At 41.6% G+C, this 12,822-nt stretch overlaps 3 protein-coding genes across 5 annotated transcripts in view; 1 reads left to right on the forward strand and 2 right to left on the reverse strand.

The window, feature by feature from the left end:
• The window catches only part of LOC115150232 (sorting nexin-17), a 68,107-nt gene extending 66,786 nt beyond the window's left edge, over positions 1–1,321 (reverse strand). For 2 of the 3 annotated variants that reach the window (XR_003867096.1, XM_029693354.1), the window contains exons 1-2: positions 938–1,321; positions 489–584 (exon numbers count right to left, since the gene is read on the reverse strand). Coding sequence is in view for 2 of the 3 variants with exons in the window: in XM_029693354.1 (XP_029549214.1) it covers positions 489–548 (60 nt within the window). In the remaining variant the exon portion in view is untranslated. Of the gene's footprint in view, positions 1–488; positions 585–681 lie in introns of all 3 variants that reach the window. The other variant, XM_029693436.1, reaches the window with a different exon arrangement.
• A 1,012-nt stretch (positions 1,322–2,333) lies between these two features.
• Positions 2,334–5,549, forward strand: LOC115150417 (all-trans retinoic acid-induced differentiation factor). Its single transcript, XM_029693735.1, has 7 exons — positions 2,334–2,466; positions 2,928–3,070; positions 3,401–3,469; positions 3,557–3,628; positions 3,833–3,954; positions 4,189–4,289; positions 4,581–5,549. The coding sequence occupies exons 1-7, from the start codon at positions 2,374–2,376 to the stop codon at positions 4,683–4,685; spliced, it is 705 nt and encodes a 234-aa protein (XP_029549595.1). The 5' UTR covers positions 2,334–2,373; the 3' UTR covers positions 4,686–5,549.
• Positions 5,550–5,808: 259 nt separating this feature from the next.
• The window catches only part of eif2b4 (eukaryotic translation initiation factor 2B, subunit 4 delta), a 29,449-nt gene continuing 22,435 nt past the window's right edge, over positions 5,809–12,822 (reverse strand). Inside the window, exons 11-13 of the mRNA XM_029693608.1 lie at positions 12,230–12,407; positions 9,675–9,855; positions 5,809–6,847 (exon numbers count right to left, since the gene is read on the reverse strand). Coding sequence (XP_029549468.1) covers positions 6,648–6,847; positions 9,675–9,855; positions 12,230–12,407 — 559 coding nt within the window. The 3' untranslated portion in view covers positions 5,809–6,647. The remainder of the gene's footprint in view (positions 6,848–9,674; positions 9,856–12,229; positions 12,408–12,822) is intronic.

The following is a 12,822-nucleotide window of genomic DNA, read 5'->3' on the forward strand; positions in this document are numbered from 1 at the left end:
GACATATGGCCTTGTGGGAACACAAACCCTAACCCTATAAAAAAATAACATTTAAAAAAACATTAAAAAAAAAAAAAAATAAAAAAAAAAAAAAAAAGTGTAGGAATTTCCCCTTTTTGTTTTTTGAAAATGATTTATTGCTGATATGAAAGATCAAATTTCTTATGTTTCCAAAAGGAGTATGTCAAGAGGTGCATGTTAATGTTTAGAGCAAGCATCCGGCACTTAAAACTCCCCCAGTCAGAAGACATTATCATCAATTGGCTTAGCTGTATGAATGGGGTAGACCTGGGGCAACCATTCCACCTATTCTGCTCCTGCCATTACCACGAGCCAGTCCTCCCCAATTAAGGTGCCACCAACCTCCTGTGATGTAAAGTGGCTGGGCTGGAAGGGAAATCATCTGCAATGGATTTCACATTCTAGGAATCTGCAGTAAAATAACTGTACGTCGTAAACAGACAAACAAAATCAGTCCTGGAACTCACCACATATGTTGATCCATTTTCTCCCGAACGAACCTCCGTTTCGGGAATGGAGAAATGCATTTTAGATTTCAGATGGCCCACTGGACGAGAGATGCACTATTTTGGATGAAACAAAAAAAATAAAACACAATCTTGAAGAGAAAGTCTACAATCATTTGAAGAAGAAAGTAGTCTTGCACTCCTCCGCTCTTACTCGGGCAACCCACAGTGTTTATGTGCGTTGTTCAATCAGAGGCGACGAATTTATTTTTATTTTTTCTTTATCCAACAATTCCTGCTGTACTGTACTAGATTAGTAGACAACTTGTCCCACGTCAGTACTCTAAACTTTTCCCACTAGCATCCCCGTAGCAGCCATGTTGCAGATTTAGGTCATTCCACCTTCATTGTTGGCAGTACAATTCAACTTATTCGTCGACTCTGTGTGAAGAGGTAAATAAAACATTCACCGTTGGCCCTGCTACAGCAATCCGTTGTCCAAATCGTGCCGACAATTCCCTTCACTTGCGTAATCATTAGAACTTTCTGATGAAAAGACGCAGTTTGCTCCTGCAAACCCCCGGTCACTGCCCTAAAATGGTACAAACGACTGAGCGAGAGAGAAAACAAGCACAGATGTGTTGTAGCCTATAGATTTTTTTGTAACTCTTTCTTGTGTCTTGAAGTTCTCCTAAATAGGTTGCTTTGGCTAGCAAGCGGTTCTAGAAAACAGACTTGATACTAATCCACGAAAACTGGATGCATTGTAGCCGTCCAACAATAATGTAGCTGACGGGCATCAAGTCGATCATTAAGAAATTAAGAAGCGTTGCAACAGTCCTCCGGTCCAAACCATTCCCGAGAGAGAGGGGGGCCACATTTATTTCAAACGTTGCAAAACAATTGTATTTCTACTTTTAAATGAATTCACGTAAAAATAATAATAAGTATTAACTTATTTTGGGGTTTAAGCCACACATACATAAAATGTGTAATATTTTCTAACAGCATGCATTTTTTTTTTCCTTAGGTAAATGATTTGCTCTTGTATTCTGCCCCCTGTTCTGTGATGGTGCTTTCCTGAGAGTCGGGATGGTCATATGACTGTGCGTTTGAGCAGTCCAGACAACTTCCAAAACCAATTGAAATGTTTTCCTTAATATCAGCATGATAAAAAAAAATGGAAATGATTTTGTGAATTTCCAAAATGTGTGATTTTGGCCATGTAAGCATGTGCATTTTTGTTTGTCTTGAAAGGCAAGGAACAAAGAAATATAGGCTATTAATAATACAACATATTTAATAGACTACTACAGTCTAATAGGCTCTCTCTTTGAGATGCATGGAGCTGCAGGTAGTCTAGTGGTTATAGCGTTTGGGCCAGGAACCGAAAGATTGCTATTTTGAATCCCCGAGCTGACAAGGTGACAATCTGTCGTTCTGCCCCTGAACAAGGCAGTTTAACCCACTGTTCCCCGGTAGGCTGTCATTGTAAATAAGAATTTGTTCTTAACTGATTTGCCTAGTTAGATAAAGGTTAAATACAAATGCTTTAATCTATAGGCTGCATTTTAGGTATGCCAAAAAATGTTGCGCAAATTGTAACGTCATTAAGCACTGGCTACGTTCAAATACAGTTATGTGTTCTCTGTCTCTTAATGATATTTAATGTGAACAGAAAGAATAATACGTCTATAATTAAAAACATACGATCTTTCTGAACGGCATTTTCTCTATCAGTAGTCTACCATAGTGTTTTTTTTTATCTATTCAAATCGAGCACCAATCAATGTGTGAAAAGGAAACGAGGCAAGGAGACGAGATCTTATCGGGGACCCGGCCGTGATTCACTCGCCCTCAGTCACATGTCTATAGGTTCCGGTCATGTGATTTGCGCCGTGATAAAATGACCGGTGTACACAGCCAGCAGAATTCAGCAGTGGTCTTGTTGTTCATTCATTTATGTTTCTCTAGTAGTTATCAACTGACTGAGTTACAGGTAAGGTTCTGCTTCAGGTCTATAGGCAATGCTGTTCCGTTTTATATCAGATACGTTCAATTGTTACTGCTGATGCTAGGCTACACTCGTTGTTACATTGTAACTGCTTCTATAGTCGCGACTAGAGTTGTTACGTTGTTTATACACTCGGATGTGTTACATTGTAACTGTCTGCTGCTAGCCTGCATGCTACACACTCACTGAGATTGAACTGCATTGTTGGTTAAGGGCTTGTCAGTAAGCATTTCACTGCATTGTATTCGGCGCATGTGACAAATACAATTTGGTTTGTCGCTTGAAGCTATAGTATTGGTCAATAGTTGCCTGTAAAATATATATATATTTTTTTTCTGAAGCATTTGTTGTAGAAAGCTATTGTTGCCAGGCTAGGCTACAGTCTTGTTGATAAAGGCGTTGTGAATAACTCCGTGTTGTGTATTTGTGGTCCACAACAACAACAGGTGGGCCTGTGCCATCTCTGCAACGGGACAGTCCAAAACGGCACTGCTGTTAGCCAGTTGTGTTCCGCGGCTGCGGGTTTGATTGATGGCCGCTGCTGCCTGCTGCGGAAAGAGAACACCAGGGATGCTGACTACGTCATCGGGTAGAAATTAGATTTTGTGCTTTGAAAATGATTTTTATTTAGTAACTTGTTTTTGCAGTTGATAATCTGGTGGTCCTACTGAATTGCACATAGAGGACAAATACTTTGTGTAATAACATTTAGTAACATCCAACAACTATTGGACCAGGTCTCTCTTGGAAAAGAGATGTTCTCTCAATGAGAGAAACCTGTGTAAATAAAGGTAAAATTTAAAAAATGTACCAATTGATGACTTGTCTTGTAGCCAGTATCTGTCATATAGTTTTACTTTTTTTTTCTGTCTGTGCCCTTATCAACATGTATTAATCACACTCTATACGTTTCCCTCAGGTTGGACCTATCAAACTGTTCCCTAAGCCATGTTGAAGACCTCCAAGATGCATTCAGCGCTACAACAATGTATGGCAAACAGACCGTTCACATTGACATTACCAGTGTGTTACTATGTGCTGCGTTTAACTTCTGTTTTCTCTCTTTACTTTGCAGAGATCTCTCACTGAACCCCATTGTAAATCTGGACGATTCACTGTTTGAAGGCTTTATTCAGTTAACTAACCTGTAAGCACAATGCCATAATTATTATAACTGAGCTGTAACTTACAATACACATTTTACTGTCCATCAATGTTTGCCAATTAACACCATTGCTAAATCTCTCCTGTACTGTACTCTCAGGGACTGATCACTCAAGTAACTCTGGTGCAAGCAATATGGTCTTGGGGGTTCTAAAAATAGTATTGTTTTCTTCTTTCGACCTGTAAGGATTCTGCCTGCCAACCTGGTCTGTCCGGGAGGCAATGCATCATGGGATAAGGTGAAGGTCAAAGGGGAAACTAATTTTTGTGAAGGACAGAAAGACCTCTGTAATCGGACTGGTTATTTGTGTAAGTCAGTCACTATACCATTATGGTTTTATGCTATGTGACATTGTTTTGTTGAGTAAACAAGCATACCTTATTTCTAGTGTAACTTTAATTTGTGAAACTATTTTTTAAAAAAAATGGGTGCCACCTTTAGCTGTGATTCTATATTACAGTGAACTGCCATCAGTTTTATAACTGACAGTTTTATACAGTATCTTATATGCTTCTTCTCACCCCATAATTTTGCTTCTACAGCGTTGAACTGCCCTGAGAACTCCCTCTGTGTACCATACGGTCCGGGCTTCTTTCAATGTAGCTGTGTGGATGACTTCCGTGGATACAAGTGTCGCCGAGAGGTCAGTTACAACAACACAGCCTCCCTGTCATTTATTGGAAAATATTCTTACAAAATGTTGTATTATTATTTTGGGACAATGGCGATAAGTTGCATCACAAAAAAAAATAGCTTATTCATTAATATCCATATTCCGTCACTGATTTGTTGAAGACAACGCAAGTATGAACTGCCAAAGGAAACAAACTCACAGCCTGTTCATACTTAATAACTGCTATGGTCAAATGAAGTCCCTTTCAAAATAACTGCTCTGCACAAAATGAAATGGTTGTTGTCTTTGTGTTGTTGGCAGGGAGAGTTTCCTATAATCCAGGTGTTCGGCCCTCTAGCGGGCTCCACGGTCCTCGTCTCCATCCTGCTATGGGTCACCCAAAGACGCAAGGCCACGTCAGTCTGAGGTTGTGCCCAAGGTCTGAGGCCTAGTCCTAGGACATTTTCAAGTGGTACTGACCTGAAATGGCAGAGGAAATGCTGAGTGGACTGTTGATTGAAATGGTATCAGGGGTTAATGTTATAATGCTGACAGTGGACTGTTGATAGAGGAGATGGTATCAGGGGTTAATATAATGTTGATAGAGGAGATGGTATCAGGGGTTAATATTATAATGCTGACAGTGGACTGTTGATAGAGGAGATGGTATCAGGGGGTTAATGTTATGTTGATAGAGGAGATGGTATTGGGGGTTCATATTATAATGCTGACAGTGGACTGTTGATAGAGATGGTATCGGGGGTTAATGTTATGATGACAGTGGACTGTTGATAGAGATGATCTATAGGCCCATATGACACGTTTTAATACTAATCTTTGAAAGGCACGCTGTCAAAATTGACAGTGCGGATGCTCGATATGTAATCGCCACAAATTTTACAAGTGTTGTACAGCTAGCAGCCATTTATCTCGATCAACATGGCATTATGTTCAACATCAGCTGGAACTCAATTTATGTTCCAATCATGGTTAATTAAGACTAACACTCGTTACCTGAAGCAGGTAACGTCATCTACTTTGCATGTGAATAAGTCAATTGTAGTAGGAGCTATAATGTGCAATATAAATTGCAATATAATAATTGTTTGGGAAAACTGACAAGATATCAATTTGATAAATCACATTATTAGGGAGACATGAGCAAAAACAGACAGTACTGCTAATGTTGACTTGTTCATACATGGTTACAGATCAATTGATGTTTATAAACTGAAATGGGTTGCCTTTTTGTATTTTACCTTGGATTAAAAAAAAGATGTTATACACGGACTCGAGTGATTTGCTGTGTGTGTCTCGACCTGAAGAGCCATTCTGAATGGCACAGGTGACTTATGGACTGACCAGAAACCTCAATCTGTCCAATTTCCTCTGCGCCATTGAGCAGTTCATTAAAAACCTAGTTGTGTTGATTTCTCTCTCTAATAAAACCTCTCTGCGATAGAACGTTATGGAACACTAAAGAAAAGTCATTAAAGGAAACATTCTCTCTCCTTCCAACAGTGGATTCTATTACACACTGATGACATTATGTTAATCATAAATTGGAACTCAATTTATGTTCCAATCATGGTTTATTAAGTTTAACACTCCATAATAGGCGTTTTTAAGCCACAGCAGTATCTAAAATTAAATCAGAACAGCAAAATGTTTTGCTGTAGTTTGAATGAGGATACAGCATTTAGGATACACAACGACAGCAAAAAAATACATTTTAAAAACATTCAAAACAGAAATCTTGGACTTCATTGCCATGTCTGCCATTTGAGATTTTCCTTTGATCAAGCCCATATTTGCAGGATGAGTGCTGATCTAGGATCAGTTCTGTGTTTATGAATACAATTATACGGACAGATCCCAGGTCGACTCCTACTCTGAGATGCCATGTGGATACAGGACCTGTTCCCTATACCTTCTCCCTCCCCCCGGGCCAAATCCTCTATCGTCAACCCTGTCCAAAGAACACACAGGAAACTTTGTTTAAAAAAAATAAAATGTGCCATGTCAAGATATTTATTACATGCCTGCTCAGAGTAGAACACTTCTGTAGTCTTTCCTGGGGTCAGCTGTTACAGTGGATATAGCCTAGCATGTAGAAACATTGAGCAAATGGAGAGTCTAAAGCCCCGGTCCAATATCAACACTAGCATGCTAAAAACAATCTATTTGGTAGGTCCATGCATTCTAGAATGGTCATCGGAACATAAGTGTACACCCATTTGGAACCCTATGACCTAATACAGAACACAGGGTTCCCATAGCTTACAACTCTCAAACACAAGTGCTTCTTATAGAACACCACATCAAGTCGGATGCATCATCAGTCTGCGACTCTACGCCCGACCCCTGCATCATTCCCCTTCCAACCTCTTACTGGTCCAGGTTTTTGACCCTGAGAACAACAGGAACTGAGGTGCAGGGGATCATGCCCAGGTCTGTGATGACCAGATCCACAAAGTCTGGTGGTGTGACGTCGTAGACCAGGTTCAGCAGACCCAAAGAGCTGACGTCCTGCCAGTTCTCCAGCTGGGTCTTCCCCTTCCGGGTCACCATCAGGTCATCGGGGTCATCTGAAGGAAAAGGAAAAAGGAGGGTTTGTGAGTGTTGCACTGCTACTATTGTTTCTGTTCAAGTCAGGAAGATCATTTTTAATATCTGGATAATTGTGTCTATCAAAGTCTATATTACAGATCACTATCTAGGTTACATCTCAGCGCTAGAGGCGTCACTACAGACCCTGGTTCGATTCCAGGCTGTATCACAAACAGCAGTGATTCGGCGTCCCATAGGGTGGCGCACAATTGTCCCAGCGTCATCCAGGTTACCTCATTGTAAAGAAGAATTTGTTCTTAACTGACTTGCCGAGTTTAAATAAAACAATGACCAAGATCCATACCAGGAAGGAGAGGCTTCCATTAAAGAACACCATCTGTGTTCTGTTAGACAGGTAACTCTTCATCCATAATATAGCAGGGGATGTAAAGCCATAACACATACGTTTTTCCAGCAGCAGACTATGATCGATAATGTCAAAAGCCGCACTGAAGTCTAATAAAACAGCCCCAATCTCTTAATCATCAATTTCTCTCAGCCAATCATCAATCATTTGTGTTAGTGCTGTACTTGAATGTCCTTCCCTATAAGCGTGCTGAAAGTCTGTTGTCAATTTGTTTACAGTAAAATGGCATTGTATTTGGTAAAACACAATTTTTTCCCAAAAGTTTACTAAGGGTTGATAACAGGCTGATTACTGGCTCAAATAGCAGAGCAAATAGCAGAGCAAATGGGGCTTTACTATTCTTGGGTAGCAGAATTACTGTTGCACATTGTGGCTTCATACTGTAGATTCATCTATTAGCTCTAATACGATAACTATATACTGTAGGTTTTTTACTTCAACTTAGAAAATGTTAAGGTTGGATCCTGATTGGTCAATAGCCATTGGTTGGTGACGATAATTCACGCAAAATTCTATAATTCCATTTCAAGTATCAATCCACTGTCCTCACGGCCCAGCCAGGCATCCAGAAACTGTCCCCACGGCTCTGCCAGGCATCCAGAAACTGTCCCCACGGCCCAGCCAGGCATCCAGAAACTGTCCCCACGGCCCAGCCAGGCATCCAGAAACTGTCCCCACGGCCCAGCCAGGCATCCAGAAACTGTCCCCACGGCCCAGCCAGGCATCCAGAAACTGTCCCCACGGCCCAGCCAGGCATCCAGAAACTGTCCCCCCGGCCCAGCCAGGCATCCAGAAACTGTCCCCCCGGCCCAGCCAGGCATCCAGAAACTGTCCCCCCGGCCCAGCCAGGCATCCAGAAACTGTCCCCCCGGCCCAGCCAGGCATCCAGAAACTGTCCCCCGGCCCAGCCAGGCATCCAGAAACTGTCCCCCCGGCCCAGCCAGGCATCCAGAAACTGTCCCCACGGCCCAGCCAGGCATCCAGAAACTGTCCCCACGGCCCAGCCAGGCATCCAGAAACTGCCCCCACGGCCCAGCCAGGCATCCAGAAACTGTCCCCACGGCCCAGCCAGGCATCCAGAAACTTGCCCCACGGCCCTGCCAGGCATCCAGAAACTGTCCCCACGGCCCTGCCAGGCATCCAGAAACTGTCCTCACGGCCCAGCCAGGCATCCAGAAACTTCATCCTCTGCTCTGCAGCCCAGCCCAGGCAATCATAAAATTAATCTTCCATGGAGAAAAGAGAGTAGACTTATTTTCCCCATCCTTCTTGCCTAGCATTTGGTTTGGTACAGCAGGGGTTAATATAAGCCTATCTGACCTGTGCAACATGTTGCAGTTTGGTTTTCCTTTTGGATCTCCACCGTGCCATGCATATGAACGAGACAGACAGCTTCTCTGAGCATGGCCAATTCATTTATTAGGATCATTATAATGGATATATCCAAAGAAAATCGCAATAGATACAAAGGTCAAACAATTGAAAATGCACAGTTTTGCTGTCAATCCAGCTGCTTGTTGTGATTGTGTTAGCTTTAGTTGGCTAGCTAACTTTAGCTAGCAAAGGAGAAGTAACATTAGCCTAGCTATCCTCCATAAACATCTTATTGACTCGACAATCAACTGGTTGTTGCCTATTTGAACCTCTGCTATATAGCTTACATGCCAATGATTTGTTTAGCATAGTGTTATAGTGTGGACACTATATAAATAATTACATGGTTATTATTGGCATTGACCGTGACCTTTCCCCTTCGATGATGTCATCACTAAGAGTCAGATCTGTGCAATGTGATTCCACCACCAGTTGAGTGGGCTATATAGTTCTGCTATTTTTGTACCGTTTGTAAACCTTTTAGTTATTGGGGTTGAAAGTAAAGGAAAGTAATATTGAAATGCGTGTGGTCATTCCTTGTCAAGTTACTACATCTTTTTTGGCGACGAGGATAAAACTTTAAATCAACTTGTACAAGGCGAGGTGCTAGCTAGCTAAGAAACAGTGGAGGTAGTCAGTTAGCTAGCTAACATAGCAACGTGGAATGAATAGAATTAACGACCAGCCTGTTTGGCTAGCAACCTTAGAACCTCAGAACTAACAACTGGCTTTTACCCGGACTATATCGTCTGGTGGAAGGCTGACATAAAACTAATTTACTCGTTAAAATGTTCATGTTTTTTTAAATGAAAACATATGGTTAATCTATTTTTTTTTTTTATATAAAAAAAATATATATATTTGGCTAACCGTTTTATAAAAAGCAACAAGCTGCTTGAACTCGGGAATTATTGTGTGATAACAGCCCTTAGGAGGGAGTTTCCCCGGTCCTAGGCTCAGAGCAGCCCTCAGTCGGGAGTTACCACACCATAATCCTTAGGTTCTCATGCCTTACTTATTAAATAATAAACTCAAGGAGGCTAAATGAATGCTTGCCACCTTACCGAGCTCATTGGAGACAAAGGAGTCAGTCTGCACCCTCTCACAGAACTTGTATGTTTCACAGCAGACCAGGACTGGCACGTTGAAGGTCCTGGCCACCAGAGCTATCTGAGATGTGCCCACACGAGACATCACGTAGCCATTAGCCAGCAGGGCATGGGCACCCAGGAACACCTTAGATACCTGGGGGAAAAGGGGAAAATTTAATGATTGAATTCCGAGTTAAATTAGACCATTTATAAAAACGGACATACAGTTAGTTGCATGTGCTGTGGGGAGGTTAGTTAAAAAGAACAGGGAAAAGCGAGAGAGTTAAACCAAAAGAACATTGTAAGGAAAAAACCATTCACTGGGCTTTTGGATTTTCTACAAGAGATCCACGACGTGATAAAAAAATAAAAATCAACAAATACTTAAATGATAAAAAGTTCCACAGTGCAATGACACCTACAGTCCTCTAAAAAGAGGCAATCACCTATTTTGTGCTCACATCAGGTGGTAGGGCTGGCTACTGCCAGAGATGACACGATGCCATTACGATACTTAGGCGCCGATAAGATATTTACTGCGATTCTCACGATTCTACAGTGCCTTCAGAAAGAGGCAGAATTCTAAACGGATTTAATAGAGTTTGTATCTCACCCATAATGACTGTAAACATGTTTAGAAATTGTAGCAAATTTTTTTGAAAATGAAATACAGAAATATATAATTTACATAAGTATTCACACCCCATGAGTCAACACTTTGTAGAAGCACCTTTGGCGGCGATTACAGCTTTGAGTCGTCTTGGGTATGTCTGTATCTGGATTTCGGGATGTTCTCCCATTCTTCCTTGCAGATTCTCTCAAACTCTGTTAAGTTAGATAGAGAGCAGTGGTGGACAGAAATCTTCAAGTCTTTCCAGATTTTAATGGGATTCAAGTCTTGGCCACTCAGGGACTTTCACATTCTTGTTCTGAAGCCATTCCAGTGTTGATTTGGCTGTATGCTTGGGGTCATTGTCCTGGTGTAATATTAATCTTCACCTCAGTCTAATGTTGTTTGCACTCTGAAGCAGGTTCTCATCAAGGATTTGCCTGTATTTGGCTCCATTCATTCTTCCCTCTATCCTTACCAGTGGCCAAGTCCCTGCTGCTGAAAACCATCTCCATAGCATGATGCTGCCACCACCATGCTTCACGATAGGGATGGTGTTAGATGGGTGATGAGCTGTGCGTGTTTTTCTCCAGACAAAGTGCTTTGCATTCAGGCCAAAGAGTCACATTTTTGTCTCATCAGACCACAGAATATTTTGCCTTATGATCTTTCACGTGCCTTTTTACAAACTCCAGGCGTGCAGTCATGTTCCTTTTTCTCAGGAATGGTTTCCGTCTGGCCACTCTCCCATAAAGCCCAGCTTGGTGTAGTGCTGTAGACTGTTGTCCTTCTGGCAGGTTCTCCCATCTCAGCCAAGGAACTCTGTAGTTTTATCAGACTGGTCATTGGGTTCTTGGTCACCTCCCTGACCAAGGTCCTTCTTGCCCGGTTACTCAGTTTGGTCGGATGGCCAGCTCTAGGCAGTCTGGGCAGTTCCATATTTTTTCCATTTCCCAATGATGAGACCACTATGGTTTTGGAAACTTTCAACACTCTAGAAATAGTTTTATACCCTTTCCCATATATACATATATATACACACACACACCTCATCACAATTCTCTTGGAGATCTACGGACAGTTCCTTGAACTTCATGATATAGTTCCTGTCTTACATAGACAGGTGTTTCTAAATCATGTCCAAACAATTGAATTGGCCACAGGTGGACTCCAATCAAGTTGTACTGACATCTCAAGGATGATCAAACAAAATTGGATGCACCTGTGCTTAATTTCAATTGTCATAGCAAAGGGGTATGAATACTTATGTAAATTAAATATTTCTGTATTTCATTTTCAATAAATCTGAAAACATGTTTTCACTTCGTCATTATGTGGTATTGTGTGTAGATGGGTGAGAGGAAAAAATACATTTAATCCATACTGACAACAAAATGTGGAATAAGTCAAGGTGTATGAATAAAGTCCAGTAAGTGTTGCAATTCAATATTGTGATTTTATTGCAATTTGATGTTCCAAACATATTGCTCACTACGTGTCTGCTGCAGAGAGATAAGAGAGTCATGAGTATTGATCATTCATGGAAATAAAAGTACTGAAAACACGCTGTCTCACTATTTAAAAACAGATTGAGAACAAGCTATAGGATGAAAAATACAAAATAAGTTTTGGAGCAGGTACAGCTGACTAGCACTAGCTAGGAAAAATGTACTAAACATTATTTTTTATGAATGGACACTTAGTCAAATATCGATAGAATATAGTCCCAAAATAATATGGTGATATGCAACTACCTATTTATTCCCCCATCTCTATCAGGTAGTATGTATGAGGACTAGGTTACCTCAGGTAGTATGTATGAGGACTAGGTTACCTCAGGTAGTATGTATGAGGGTAGAGATGAGGACTAGGTTACCTCAGGTAGTATATATGAGGGCAGAGATGAGGACTAGGTTACCTCAGGTAGTATGTATGAGAGCGCAGAAATGAGGACGTAGGTGCAGCTGATGCCTCTCTGTACGAGGCGTCTCAGAGCCTCCCTTCCCTCCAGACGAGGCCGGCTGTCCACCACAATAACACGAAACTTCCTGCTCTTCTCAAACGCCTCGCACAGGATGTGGTTCACCAGGGACGAGCTACGGAAGGACAGGGTATGACATCAACAACTGATGAGTTCCTTACTGACCCCTAGCCTGGTCTCAGATCTGCTAAGAAGGGGGTCGAAGGGACGCAGTCTTGATAACTTCTGGATTGTAAACCCGAACCCTAACCCCTCAAACGCAACTCTGGACCTCACAGGCAGTTCCACTGCATTTGTTTTCTCCACTGTTCCCCTCTAAGTAGGGACTGATTTAGACCTGGGACACCAGGTGGGTGCATTTAATTATCAGGTAGATCAGAAAAGCAGAATGCTTCGGACCTCGTTGGGTCAGAGTTGAGTACCCCTGTCCTATACTCTAAGGTGATACTACTGTAGAGTTGAGAGGATTGGATAGACTTTACAGGTGGGAGACCAGTTATATATTGTAGTGAATTTGGGGTGTATCCCAA

This window comes from Salmo trutta, chromosome 1 (genome assembly GCF_901001165.1).
Source record: "Salmo trutta chromosome 1, fSalTru1.1, whole genome shotgun sequence".
Lineage (NCBI taxonomy): Eukaryota > Metazoa > Chordata > Actinopteri > Salmoniformes > Salmonidae > Salmo > Salmo trutta.

Excerpts from the sequence above, each read along its gene's own strand:
- LOC115150417 (XM_029693735.1), top strand. The coding sequence starts at position 2,374 with ATGACCGGTGTACACAGCCAGCAGAATTCAGCAGTGGTCTTGTTGTTC. Across the intron at positions 3,071-3,400 it reads GATGCTGACTACGTCATCGG|GTTGGACCTATCAAACTGTT; the intron begins GTAGAAATTAGA and ends CGTTTCCCTCAG. Across the intron at positions 3,955-4,188 it reads TAATCGGACTGGTTATTTGT|CGTTGAACTGCCCTGAGAAC; the intron begins GTAAGTCAGTCA and ends TTGCTTCTACAG.